We start from the raw sequence: 13,153 nt of genomic DNA, 5'->3' as shown, positions 1-13,153 counted from the left end.
TCACTGAGCATGCTGTCTCCCCTCAGGTATAATAATTAGTACTTTGTGTTCAAAGCACAGAACAAACATTATGTAGTATTTTAACCCTCTCCAAAGGGTAGATGTTATTGCCCCATTTTATAGATGGAGAAATTTAGGAACAAAGAGGTAAAGTGATTTTTCCAAGTATTCAGTAGCAGAACTGGAATTAGCACTCAGGAAATCTGCCCACGTACTCAGGATACTACTCCACACTCTTTAATTTATACCATCCCTGGATCTACCTTTATGCCTAATACTAACGCTTGCCTAGCACCCAAAAAACTGACCCTTTACTAGTAAGTGACCCCAATGAAAAGTCAACTACACCTATGCAATAGAAACTCTTCAGTCATCAATATGACTGACATCCGCTATTAGGGATGGAAACTCAAACCAACCACTAATAATCCCAAAACCAACCCTGGCATGATTTAACTTTATTCCCAATCTGAGTTTAAGACGACAGAAGTCAAATAATCCAGTGTAGTTAAGAAAAGATTTTCAGGGCTAAAAGGTAAGGTGTTTTTTATTTCTGAGAATTGCCTTGTAGGAATGAGGCAAGCAAAGGTGAATTCTGATTAACTGCTGTGGCTAATACAAAGGGAGTGGCTGCACTCCCTCATATGTTCTTGGGTGAGGAGTGTATGTTGTGAGGACACAGATGACACATGCGTGCCCCCAAAAGACACTGCTAGACCAAAAGTTTCCAGACCTGTGCAGACGTGGCATACCTTGAATGTGGATTCACCCGAACAGTACCTGAAGAACCTGTATTTTCCACAAGTGAGCTGCCCGCACTAGCGGGCCACTGGACTCAATGACCCAGGAGAGTCCCTTGTCTAGGGTTGGAAACATTACTGAGCTACTGCCGTTCAAAGGCTAGAGTATAAAACAAAGCAACCTCAAAGAGGACCCGATCGTCATAGCCTCAAAGCCCACACTGTTGTCAATTTAAAATAAAAGCTGGAAAGCATAGGCCAGATGGAGACCAGACTTCAGCTAGGAAGTTACACTGTTGCAACAGGCCCAGGAAGCTATACATCTTCAAACTATGCCGTGGTTTACGGCAAAGATAAAGGGTCAATCCTTTTGAGAAACTCAGCCTTCTCTTCACCTCAAACCCCACAGAGAACTCATGGTTTCTCAGTTGCTTGAAATGCAGGGAGACTGTTCATCCTCAGTATGGATTACACCACCAGTAGTAGGTGCTTTCCCTGCTGCCCTGCCCACATCCCTCAACCTAAGCCAAAGGATCCATATCTGGCTCCGTGCTGACAAGACACCCAGATCCCCCATAAAAAGACTCATCTACTTTCCTTCTAGTATTACTCATACCAGCTCACTAGATGGTAATATGAATCCCTTTGACTAGATGACAAGCAAGCTTTTCCTCCTTCAACTAACAGCCTGTTCACAATGGCAGCAGGGTGGGGGACACCTGAAAGAGAAACTGAAATTGTAGAGGAAAGGTATAATTTTGATTTGATCCCTGGGGGTCTAGCAAAACTCAGAACAGGAAAAATTATAAATATGGCCAATTCAGAGGCTCCTAGGCATTTCTGGTTCATTCTTAGTAACCCTGTGCAAAACTTTTCATTTTCTAAACACTTCACAAACAAAAGCCCCACACCCTGGAGATGACAAGAGCTAACCCATTAGGTCTGAAGTGACTTGGCCAAGGCCCCAGAGGGTCAGTATCAAAACTGGGATTAGAATTTCAGAAGCTCCTAGCTCCAAATCTTTTGTTTAAGAGCACTGCATGCTCTCTGTAAGACTGTTAAGGAATCCTTACCTTGTTTAACTGACCTTCCAGAAAACTGATTCCTGCTCCCAAATCAGCAACTAAGTCGTAAAATCTACTCTACCCTGGGATGAGAATCTGCTCAATGATTCAGACTTCAAATGCCAGTTGGCACCATGTATTATTAAACTAGCCAGCCTACAAAGCCAACCTTCAGCCACTTATTTTTCTGTTCTGCTATATGGAACACTTCCCTCCTTGCTGTGCTCTCACTTACTCCTTTATGAAGGAGACAGCTGGGTTCTTTAGACAGTTATTTTAAATAAAATTTGTGCCTAATGGCCTAGCAACTCAATCCTTAGCAACAGAACATCTCCTGGGCAGAAGCAACAACAGAAAACCAGTAACAAACAAGGACTTGTAAATCCCAAGAGCACCCATGAAGCAGGACTTGCAGAGATTAAGTTAGAATGGGGAGAAAGAAGGTCCAGTCCCATTTGAACTTTAGCAAGATCTTTTGTTCAATTCCCCATCTGCTGACACTGAGAACGGACATTACTACCCCTTAGTACCATGTGCTGTTAACTGGTTGGAAGAACTACTGAGACCAGGTCTGCACTAAAAGATGTAAGTCAATCCAGCTGTACAACCCTGTGGGGGGGCAGGAGGGGAACCATACAGCTAAGCCAATCTCAATCTTGTCATAGACAATGACAGAGTAAAGGAAGAATTTTATCACCTTAAACTACTGACCTACGTCCCCAAGACATGGACAGTAACTACAGTGACACCTTCTGTAGCTGTAGTGTGGCTACAAGTAGAGATGGAGCCTTAGACTGATATCCTTCAGTGTGCTGTCTCCACCCCATTATTTCACCTGTAGGGGCTGCACCCCTGTAGCACAACTAAGCTAATTTGATTCTATAGTGGGGGAAGCTAGTCATATGCATTTACTCTAGCTGTGGAAGAAGTTTGACTGAAACCATGCATAGGTACTCTCATTCAGGCTACTTTGTAGCTGTTAAAATTTCAGCAAGCTCAGGCCACTTTGGTTCCATTAACACCTACACAGTGCTTTAATGCAATTATGCATGTTAACTTTAGACAAGCCCTGCTGGAGTGAAATTCCAGAGCCATATAAATGGATTTGCTCTTCCAGGTGCTCATCCATCTCAGCACCTACATAAAATGAGGGATGCTTTTACAAGTAAGGTAAGTGTAGCCTTACTTGGTGAGCACAACTGCAAATTCCCTTTTAGAGTTCATATGGGGCTTCTGCCACAGTGTAGGACATGTTCACTAAATGCTTTAGTTTCCTACTTATTGGGTAAATTAAGGGAAGTTCCTTTAATAGAAAATTAGGAATCCTTAATTTATAAAAAGGTAGTTTTTGCTTTGCCTTCGGCCTAGTAATGGCTTTAAGGGAAGCTATCAGCTTTAATAAATATGCAGTGTCACAAAGCTGATATTCTGTAATTGAAACAATTAGACACCTTTGGCTAAGTGTGTGTTTAATTGCTTAGCTTTCTGAAGAGGCTTCTTTAAAGCCAAGAGCTTGGTATGACTGCTTTATAGCCTCTGATGGAAAAGGCAACACTCCCAACCCAAGCAGTTTGGCAAATTACTAGTTTTACAGTAATACTAGACACTTCAAAGTGAGCAATCTTACCTGACACTTTCTGCCCACATTTGCATGCCTTTGAGGTGTGGTAAAAAGTCCAACGCCTTGTGTGTAATTTTGGTGCCTGTTAAGGAGATGTCTGACCTATAACTGCATTCAACTGCAAACAAGTTTTATATGTTGTCTAATGAAAATAGTGCTTGCTTTAGCTTTTTGGCAGAGGAAGAGTCTCTAGCCAGCTGCTATGCCTAGTCAGTTTGCTTTCCAGAACTTTGTTGTGTTGGAGTAAATATCAGCCTACATATCTGAAGTCATTCAGGTCTGCCAACCATAAGTGGCGTGAAGTCCCAGCCTCACTCCTTTCTTCCAAGGAAGAGAGCCCTAAGAGCTGAAACCCATGCTCAAAGCAGTCAGTCAAACAGACCAAAATGCTATGGGGCCAGAACACTGATAATTTAGGAGTACTTGTGGCACCTCAGACTAACCAATTTATTTGAGCATAAATCCGATGAAGTGAGCTAGAGCTAGAGCTCACTTTAACCAATTTGAGCATAAATCCGATGAAGTGAGCTCTAGCTCACTTCATCGGATTTATGCTCAAATAAATTGGTTAGTCTAAGGTGCCACAAGTACTTCTTCTCTTTTTGTGAATATAGATTAACACGGCTGTTACTCTGAAACTGATAATTTAATAACTTTAGGTCAAGCAGCAAAAATTCTTTTAATGCTTCTATCTGAGAACTAGACCTGAAGCAAAGCCAGTCTCACTAAAATACTCAATTCCTGATAAGCTACAAGTTACTTTTCTTTAACCAAGTAGGATGAATCAAGAACAAAAGCCTTTTGATGCCAATTAAATAAGTTTTATTCCTTAGGACATGAATTGCATTTGCACTTGTTTACAGTACTGATAAAGTGCAATGGTGTTCACCTTCCCTGTGCACATGTTCAAGTATTTAGAATGCCTAAAATGCCCGGACACAATTTATACAGCAGCTCAAATATGGAATTTTTTTTAGCCTGCCACTGCACCCAGCCTTGAGTCCTTCAATTCTAAGAAATAGCCAGCTGTGGAATGCTGCTTCCAGTGCATTTAATCCACCTCCTCAATGGTTGGTCCAGATGAGGCCCCTCCAGATGGGGCAGCTCCACCACCAGGGAATCCACCAGGCATGCCTCCAGGCATGCCTCCTGCACTCTGGTACAGCTTGGTGATGATGGGGTTGCAAACCTTCTCCAACTCCTTCTGTTGATGTTCAAACTCTTCTTTCTCAGCAGTCTGGAATATAGAGAGCAATTTGCACACTTGCTGCAAGTGTGCCCCTGGAAGGCCAGCTCAAGAGCCAGCCTACTGTTTATACCCCCCCCCCCCCCCATTTACCTTGGGTCAGGGTAAAGATGGCACCTTGAGAAAGTGTACTTAAAGCAAACCCCATGCAGGGGCAGGCTTGCACTACTCTAGTCAGTTTTCCTGGGTAAAAAGGATGGGTGTGGCAGAGTAGTATGCTAAGCTAGGTGTTTGACAAGCTACAAAGCAATTCAGACTCTATAACTAGATGTAAATAGAGACAAAAAAGTTAAGCAGAAGGAAAGCTATAGGTTAACAGAAACCACTGCTAAAGAGCTTGAGACTTCTGTAATCTGCATTAATATCCTACAGGAGAGTTAGAGACACTGTCAGAACAGTTATGGCAAGGAATTGCTGGTTATTCACTAGTGCAAGAAGTGCACTCAGGAAGCCCATTTCTTTTAGTGTAGTTGGTAACTAGAGTCTGATCTGACATGGTCTCTTTAAAAGGGAGGGAGACATCTTGTAGCGCCAGGAGAAACATTAAGGTAGTCTTTTAGAAAGGAAGATTTTATGGTCGCTCAGACATCCAAGGAAGGTACTTTAAGCCAACATAAGTCTTTCGACTTCTGGTGGAAACTACGAATGGCTTTGGAATCATTTTCATCATAGCGACCATTAGCTACCTCCTGCCACCCAAATCTAAACCAATAGCTACAGCCCCCCCCATAGAAACTACGAACCCACCTTGGATTTTGAAGCTGCCTTCTGTGTAGGCCATTACAATACAAAAAGATACTAGTTAAGATTACAATGGCAGAAAACTTGCCTGGTTGTTGCAGCACTGATTAAATGTGCTCATTTTCAGGTTAAAACAAGTCCTGGAGCTTTGTTGGAACTTTTAATTCTGATTTTTGGATTAAAATTATCTCCATGAGAGAAATTTTAAACATACCTGATTCTTGTCCAGCCAGTTGATAATTTCATTGCATTTGTCCAGGATTTTCTGTTTGTCCTCATCACTGATCTTGCCCTGGAGCTTCTCATCTTCAACAGTGGCCTTCATATTGAAGGCATAGGATTCTAGAGAATTCTTGGAAGACACCTTATCACGCTGTTTCTCATCTTCTGCTTTGTATTTCTCTGCTTCCTGGACCATGCGTTCAATGTCTTCCTTGCTTAAGCGACCTGGAAGATATGGTAAGTTAGTTGCACTAATGACAGGTTTCAGAGTAACAGCTGTGTTAATCTGTATTTGCAAAAAGAAAGAGTACTTGTGGCACCTTAGAGACTAACCAATTTATTTGAGCATGAGCTTTCGTGAGCTACAGCTCACTTCATCGGATGCCTCTAAGGTGCCACAAGTACTCCTTTTCCGGTTGCACTAAGTTTGTGGGCCACATTACTGTAAGAAATTGTTCTCATGGAGTGAGAGTTTTAGGCTTTAAACTATCAACCCATGGTTCCTTTTTGGAGTATGCAGAACAAGACAGTCCAGTGTTAAGAATTTACTGCCTGTGTAATTTGCAACATGGTTTAACATTCCCTATCAGCACAAATTGGTGACCAGGCAGCTGCTTTAGCTTGGGGCATACCCCAGCAAGCTGGAAGTTATGGGAAAGGAGCTGGAATTGGTGGTTCCAGTACCACTGCAGCAGTAAGATTGGCCTTTCATTCTATCACTGGATTATTTACACTCACCCACTTCAGGGGAACATGATGCAGTCTTACAACTACTGCAGCCACTTTACACCCCCAAAGGGCTATGCACTGCCTACCTTTGTCATTGGTAATTGTGATCTTGTTCTCCTTGCCAGTGCTCTTGTCCACAGCAGACACGTTAAGGATGCCATTGGCATCAATATCAAATGTTACTTCAATCTGAGGTACGCCCCTTGGAGCTGGAGGGATGCCAGTCAGCTCAAACTTGCCCAGCAAGTTGTTGTCTTTTGTCATGGCTCTCTCCCCTTCATAGACCTGAAGTGGGGGGAAAAAAAACCAGGACCAACAAGAGGAGCGTAAGCATTTTGCTATATGAAGTTTTATCTGTTACTTGCAACTAGTATTTTCACCTTTATTTTCATAAGGATCAGGAAGTCAAGTGAAGTATGTGTTATGGTCGCTCAGACATCCAAGGAAGGTACTTGGAGCCAACATGGGTCTTTCAACCTCTGGTGGAAACTACGAATGATTTTGGAACGTTCTCATCATAGCGGCCATAAGTTACTCCTTCACAAATCAACTCTCAAAACAAGAGTTCTTCAAACCCACCATGTCTTGATAGTCTACTCAAGAAGACTGAACTCATCTGCAGATAAAACTTAATTATAATTATAGTACTTCCTTACAAGTTAGAAGTTTAAACTGGGGGTTTTCAGTACCTAAAACTGCTTGAGGTTATGCTGCAGTACAGGGGCAGTGAATGTGATGAGTAGCAGTCCCTTAACCATTTGAAGAATAGTTACCCCAAACCAGATACATACCTGAATAAGTACACCAGGCTGGTTGTCAGAGTAAGTGGTGAATGTCTGAGTCTGCTTGGTGGGGATAGTAGTGTTTCGCTTGATCAGGACTGTCATGACACCTCCAGCTGTCTCAATACCAAGAGATAGAGGAGTGACATCCAACAGCAGCAGGTCTTGTACATTCTCAGACTTGTCCCCAGACAAGATGGCAGCCTGAACAGCTGAAAAGAAAGTAGTGTCAAGACACTGCAAAAAAATACTGTCACTGGGAAATGGAGGTTTCTTTTAACTCGCTCAGACATCCAAGGAAGGTTTTAGCCATCATCAGTCAACTTCTGGTGGAAACTACGAATGGCTTTGGAACCAAATTCATCAATGCAAGTAAACTGGAAAGATGCTATCCCATAGGATTTAAGCAATACACTTCGTTGAATACATGCGTAAGTGATTTGTCACGGATGCTATAGCAATCCATAGGTCACCAACATTTAATCACTTACTAGCCATAGCTGCCATGGCTTGAGTATTGCGTTAGTTTTTCCACACTTTACATATACCCATCCCTATGGTCAAAAGGCCCAGCATTAGACACCACAAAAGTTATGGGGGAATTAGTTACCTGCACCATAAGCCACAGCTTCATCAGGATTGATGCTCTTGTTCAGCTCTTTGCCATTGAAGAAATCCTGCAGCAGTTTCTGAATCTTGGGGATTCGGGTGGACCCGCCAACCAGTACAATATCATGGATCTGTGATTTGTCTAGTTTGGCATCCCGCAGGGCCTTCTCCACAGGATCCAGAGTGCCACGGAACAGATCAGCATTTAACTCTTCAAAACGAGCTCTGGTAATTGAGGTGTAAAAATCAATGCCCTCATAGAGAGAGTCAATCTCAATACTGGCCTGAGTGCTAGAGGAGAGTGTACGCTTTGCACGTTCACAAGCTGTACGGAGACGGCGAACTGCTCTCTTGTTCTCAGTAATATCCTTCTTGTGCTTCCGCTTGAATTCAGCGATGAAATGGTTGACCATACGGTTATCAAAGTCCTCCCCACCCAAGTGGGTATCACCTGCAGTTGACTTTACTTCAAAGATGCCATCCTCAATAGTGAGGATTGAAACATCAAAAGTGCCACCACCAAGGTCAAAGATAAGGACATTCCTTTCAGCTCCAACCTGGAAGAATAGAGTGTTTTCTGTTACGGATGTGTTAGAACTCACCACTATTGAGCTAACTAGGAACAATCTACTATGCTGTTTAGCTGTGCTATTACAACTTGCTCACCTTCTTGTCCAAACCATAAGCAATAGCAGCAGCTGTCGGTTCATTGATGATCCGGAGCACATTGAGACCTGCAATGGTTCCAGCATCTTTTGTGGCCTGGCGCTGGGAGTCATTGAAGTAGGCTGGTACTGTGACCACAGCATTAGTAACAGTCTATGGACAGAAAAAGAGTCACAATCAGCTGAGACCTTCGTCTACAGGGTATATGACTATATGAAACCAAGATCAAGCTACGTTTGAGACCATTAACCCCTTAAATTCTAGGAGAGTTACCGGAGGAGCTCAGCTCTTAAGTCTCACCTTCCCAAGGTATGCTTCCGCAATCTCCTTCATCTTGGTCAATACCATGGAAGATATTTCCTCTGGGTAGAAACTTTTGGTCTCCCCTTTGTACTCAACCTGGACTTTTGGCCTGCCAGCATCATTCACCACAGTGAAAGGCCAATGTTTCATATCGGACTGGACAACAGTATCATCAAATCTACGACCAATCAGCCGCTTTGCATCTAAAAAAGTTAACTATTGTCAGTAATAATTCCAATTCACCATTCTACAAAAGCATGCTGACAACACTTCAGTTATGTCCTCTGTTTTAAATTCAAATGAGGCAACTCCCAAAGTAACTCCCCTCCCCAAACACCTAGCCATCTTGTTCAGTGGCACTATGGAGACTGACTCCTGCCACAGTAGGAGCAGACTTAAACCATCCTATCTACTGGTATGAGGACAACGGCAAAAAAGTCCCCACTTTATACAGTAAATGGAGGTTGCATGATTTAGAACAGTAATTTTCAGCCTTGGGATGTGCAGACCCCTCTGCCCAATGTTTTGAGTCTGCAGATTACAGGTTGAAAACCCACTGATTTAGAGCCTTAATCTGTATACTTAAACTGAACTCAATGAAAGCTGAAAACACAATAAGCTTAAAGATGAACTGGGATCATTCAGGACTATGAATGGAACTGGAGTCTAAACTTATGCCTCATGCCAATTTGAGCACCAACCTGCACCACAGGATGTACTTTAAAACAGATGGCATTTGTTCCTTCATTCCCAGAATTTGTTCATTGAAAACAAAGGCATTGCTGCCTAAACTGATGCCAACATGGAAACAATGGAGATGCAAGGCCTCTAGTTCCTTCCATCTACATCCAACTTAGAGAGCCCAATTCTGCATGAGGATATACCACCTAACAAGCAGAAGAGCTATAGTTTATGCTAGCTAAGCAACAATACAGCAACTTTATTCAGTTTAATATTCTAGTCCCAATTTAAAAGGCTCATGTCTTTTCTTACCAAAGACTGTGTTAGTAGGATTCATTGCAACTTGGTTCTTTGCAGCATCACCAATCAGCCTCTCTGTATCCGTGAAGGCAACGTAACTTGGCGTGGTCCTGTTACCCTGATCATTGGCAATGATTTCCACCTTGCCATGTTGGAAGACACCAACACATGAATATGTGGTGCCAAGATCAATTCCAACCGCTGGTCCCTTAGACATTTTGCCTGTAAATGAGAAGCTTGTTTACCACATATGCAAACACTTCAGTTTGTTAGCCCATGTTTAATAAACTCCTAAATCAGATATAAGACAAAAGTTAACAAAATCAATGTTTTCCTTTTAAAACTCTGAAAGGATTAATAATGCAAAGTTTAAACTTCATGAGTTTAGTAGCAGATGTTTCTATTTGCTTCTGTGCAAAGTATCAATAATTAATGTGGCGCTGAGTCACCAATTAGCTACTAGAATAAAGGCACAGGATGCCATGTGGCCTCAAAGTGACGCAAAACAAAAAGAAACTTACCTAAAGAGACAGAGTCCCTTACAATTTAGTAGCTAAAGGAACCACATTTACAGCTAAGCCTTAAGGCCACACAGCCTTTTGGTCAGGCAGGCAAAGACTCAGCCCAGGCCAGGGGCACAGAACCTCCAGGCATGGGAGGGGGGGGGGGCCGCCGGCGGGGCGCGCCTCATTCCGGCCACGTGGGTGGGTGGGCGCCCGTTGCATGCTGGGAAGCGAAGTCCCCCCACGGCCCCACAGCCGCCTTCCTCGAGCCACGCGGCCAGGCCCCGTGGAAACGCAGCCGGGAAGCGAGACGGGCGGAGGAAGGTTGGCGGGGGGGGGCTGAAAGACCCCAGCACGCCTCCCCGCGCGCGGGCCGCACGCCCCGCCGCACCACGCGCTCTCGCGCCTGCGCTCTGGCCAGCCCCTGCGGAACCAGCCGCTGAGGCGGTGTCACGTGGACAGTTGTCCCCCTCTCCCCCCCCCGCCCGGAACCGGCGCGGCGCAGGGCAGGCGGGACGGGGGAAACAGCTTACGCCGGCCGGAAACCGCAAGCAGCATCTCCCCGCCTCCCCCACCCGCGAGCCAAGAAAGGGGGGGGCGCCTCCCTTCTTCGCGCCCCGCCGCAAGCCGGCCGCAGGGAGCCGGGGACCCCGCCCCGCGGCAATGCGGGCCACCCACCCCGGGGGAGTCCTGGGCAGCGAGCGCGGCAGCCGGCTGAGGGGAAGCTTCGGGGCCCAGGGCCCTTCCTCCAACCTTTGGGGGGCACCGAGCCAGGTGGAAACGAGGCCGCGATCCCCCTTCCCCAGAAAGCCCGGCCGCGCTGCGGGTCCCGCGCCAAGAGCGGCGAGCCCGGCCTGGCGCTCGTCCCCGCCCCATAGTCCGGGCTCGCCCCAGTCGAGACAAGGCCCCAGTCATACCTGTTGAGCGCGAGGTAGCTCAGGGCCGGGAGAAAACGATGATGCGGGAGCTGCAGTGCTGAATGAGACCGGCTGCTTGCCCCCCACACGCTTTATATACCCCCTCAGAACCTTCCAGAACTGACGCCCCCCTTCGCCTCCAGCCGGCCAATCCTGCCGTGCTTCCCCCCGGCAGGAGCCAATCGCGCTCAGCGGAGCACGCCCCCTCAGTGACGCACACAGGAAGGAGGCGGGCCTGCCGGCCGGCGTTCTCGAACCTTCACACCCGTGCCCGGCGAGGGAAGGGGCAAGTCGCCGGACGGGGTGGAGCGGAGGGAAGGACGGGATCCAATCAGAGCTCCAGGCTGCCGCTTTATTTGCATAAAGAGAACTTCACGTCGGCCAGTGGGGAGAAGGCGGAAGGAAGGCCGGTAATGTAACCAATCGTGTCACAGCGTGGCGGCATTTGCATATTTCGAAAGTGGGAAGGAAGCGAGAGACCAATCCGCTCGCGGAACTACCCGAGCTGGTTGCAGATGCGGGCGGGGAGGGAGAGCGGGGAAGGGAAACAAAATGGCGGCTTAGCTGTCGCGATGCGGGGAGGGGGCAGGGAGCCCAAAGGGGGCGCAATCAGGGGCGCGCCGCCCAGGCTGGGGGCCACAGGGGAAGCCTTGTACCCGCAGTCCCTCCCCCCCCCCCCCCACTCGCACAACAGCCATGCCCAGGAGCCCCGGGGGGGGGGGGGTGTGCCTCTCCCCGTCCCATGATGCACCTCTCCTTGCTCCCCCCTGTGTATGGCGGGAGATGCCAAGGGCCCCCCCCCTCCCCTTTCCCCGGCTCATGCCCTGCAACATGCCGCTGGCGGCCTGTGGTGTAGAGGCTGCAGCTGCCGGAGGGGTCCTTCAGTCGCTGTAGAAATCCGTCCCCACCCATAGGTGCTGGAACTGGGGGGGGGGGGTGGAGGTGTGTGTGAGGGGGGTGTGCTACTGCACCCCCTGATTTGAAGTGGTTCCCATTATACACAGGATTTACAGTTTGGTTCAATGGCTCTCAGCACCCCCACTATAAACATTGTTCCAGTACCCCTTGACCCTACCAGAGGCAGGCAGCTCGGAAGAATTCTTCTGTCACGGAGCCCTGTCTACACCAGGGCATAGGTTGGCATAGCCACGTCTTGAGGGAGAGGGGGGGCCAAGCGTTTCACATCCATGAGTGATGTAGCTCGGTTGGCCTGAGTTTTAGGCATCCCCCAGTACAATCCAAAGCAGCGCCACATACCGGGTGGGGTAATGTGGCCTAGTGAATAAGGCACTGGGCTGGAATTGGGGAGCCCTAGGTGCTAGTTCTGGTGTTGGCCAAATCACATCACCGCTCAGTGCTGCAGTTTCCCCATCCCTAAAATAGGGGTGATGTTGCTCCTTGGTAAAGCGTATTGAGCTCTGCTGACGAAAACTAGTATATAAGAGCTATGTATTATTAAAGGCAAAAAAAAAAAATAAACCCCTCTCCCACTGCCTGCTTATCCATACACTTCAAGGACAAGTGTTCCCTGTCAACCTTTGAAAACAAGTACAGGCTCAGGTTAGATATATTACCATTGGTTTGTTTTTGTTTTGTTTATTTTACTTTTCAATAGTAAATGTTTAGGGAATAGTCACAAAACAATTTCACGTTGAGAAATTGAGTAACACTGCTTCACAGAAAGTGTAATCACCATACCTCTCCATCACATACTTCACCCACCATGCCAGACTAGAAGTATTGACAGGGCAGATCAGCCATTGGCTCATCTAACCTAATATCCTGTCTTCACCAGTGGCCAGGACCCAGCTGTTTAATTCCTATGTATCCCACTCTGCAATATTATACCACAGGCTTCTCCATAAAGGGATAAATCAGTTGACTAAGTAGCATGGGTTCATTTCCAACAATGGCTAATGTATGATATTTGAATGGAGAGCATGCACTGTTTGCATCTCACCATATAATACCAGACCATATGGGACGCAGTGTTGTCCAGTGGTTAGAGCACTAGACTGGGACTCAGGAG

The 13,153-nt window shown here is 46.4% G+C and overlaps 1 protein-coding gene, 1 long non-coding RNA gene and 3 other non-coding genes across 5 annotated transcripts in view; 1 reads left to right on the top strand and 4 right to left on the bottom strand.

The window, feature by feature from the left end:
• Window positions 1-4,224: 4,224 nt before the first annotated feature.
• Window positions 4,225-11,228, bottom strand: HSPA8 (heat shock protein family A (Hsp70) member 8). The gene is made up of 9 exons (XM_073321033.1): window positions 11,125-11,228; window positions 9,717-9,926; window positions 8,721-8,926; window positions 8,421-8,573; window positions 7,756-8,311; window positions 7,155-7,357; window positions 6,450-6,648; window positions 5,627-5,859; window positions 4,225-4,662 (listed from the first exon to the last, which is right to left on the bottom strand). Exons 2-9 carry the CDS (start codon window positions 9,919-9,921, stop codon window positions 4,477-4,479), a joined length of 1,941 nt encoding a protein of 646 aa, XP_073177134.1. The 5' UTR covers window positions 9,922-9,926; window positions 11,125-11,228; the 3' UTR covers window positions 4,225-4,476.
• LOC140901782 (small nucleolar RNA SNORD14) lies at window positions 5,249-5,346 on the bottom strand. Its single transcript, XR_012155973.1, has one exon. It is a non-coding gene; the product is annotated as a small nucleolar RNA SNORD14 (small nucleolar RNA).
• LOC140901783 (small nucleolar RNA SNORD14) lies at window positions 6,791-6,887 on the bottom strand. The gene has a single exon (XR_012155975.1). It is a non-coding gene; the product is annotated as a small nucleolar RNA SNORD14 (small nucleolar RNA).
• LOC140901784 (small nucleolar RNA SNORD14) lies at window positions 7,427-7,517 on the bottom strand. The gene has a single exon (XR_012155976.1). It is a non-coding gene; the product is annotated as a small nucleolar RNA SNORD14 (small nucleolar RNA).
• Window positions 10,894-13,153, top strand: part of LOC140901712 (uncharacterized) — a 39,999-nt gene continuing 37,739 nt past the window's right edge. Inside the window, exon 1 of the long non-coding RNA XR_012155940.1 lies at window positions 10,894-11,534. This is a non-coding gene — a long non-coding RNA (uncharacterized lncRNA). The remainder of the gene's footprint in view (window positions 11,535-13,153) is intronic.

Source organism: Lepidochelys kempii, chromosome 22 (assembly GCF_965140265.1).
Source record: "Lepidochelys kempii isolate rLepKem1 chromosome 22, rLepKem1.hap2, whole genome shotgun sequence".
Taxonomy (NCBI): domain Eukaryota; kingdom Metazoa; phylum Chordata; order Testudines; family Cheloniidae; genus Lepidochelys; species Lepidochelys kempii.
This window is presented reverse-complemented; position numbering and strand designations above follow the sequence as displayed.

Coding starts and splice junctions, on each gene's coding strand:
- HSPA8 (XM_073321033.1), bottom strand. CDS start 9,921: ATGTCTAAGGGACCAGCGGTTGGAATTGATCTTGGCACCACATATTCA. Junction 8,312..8,420: donor CTTATGGTTTGGACAAGAAG/GTGAGCAAGTTG, acceptor CTATTCTTCCAG/GTTGGAGCTGAAAGGAATGT. Junction 4,663..5,626: donor ACTGGCTGGACAAGAATCAG/GTATGTTTAAAA, acceptor TCTATATTCCAG/ACTGCTGAGAAAGAAGAGTT.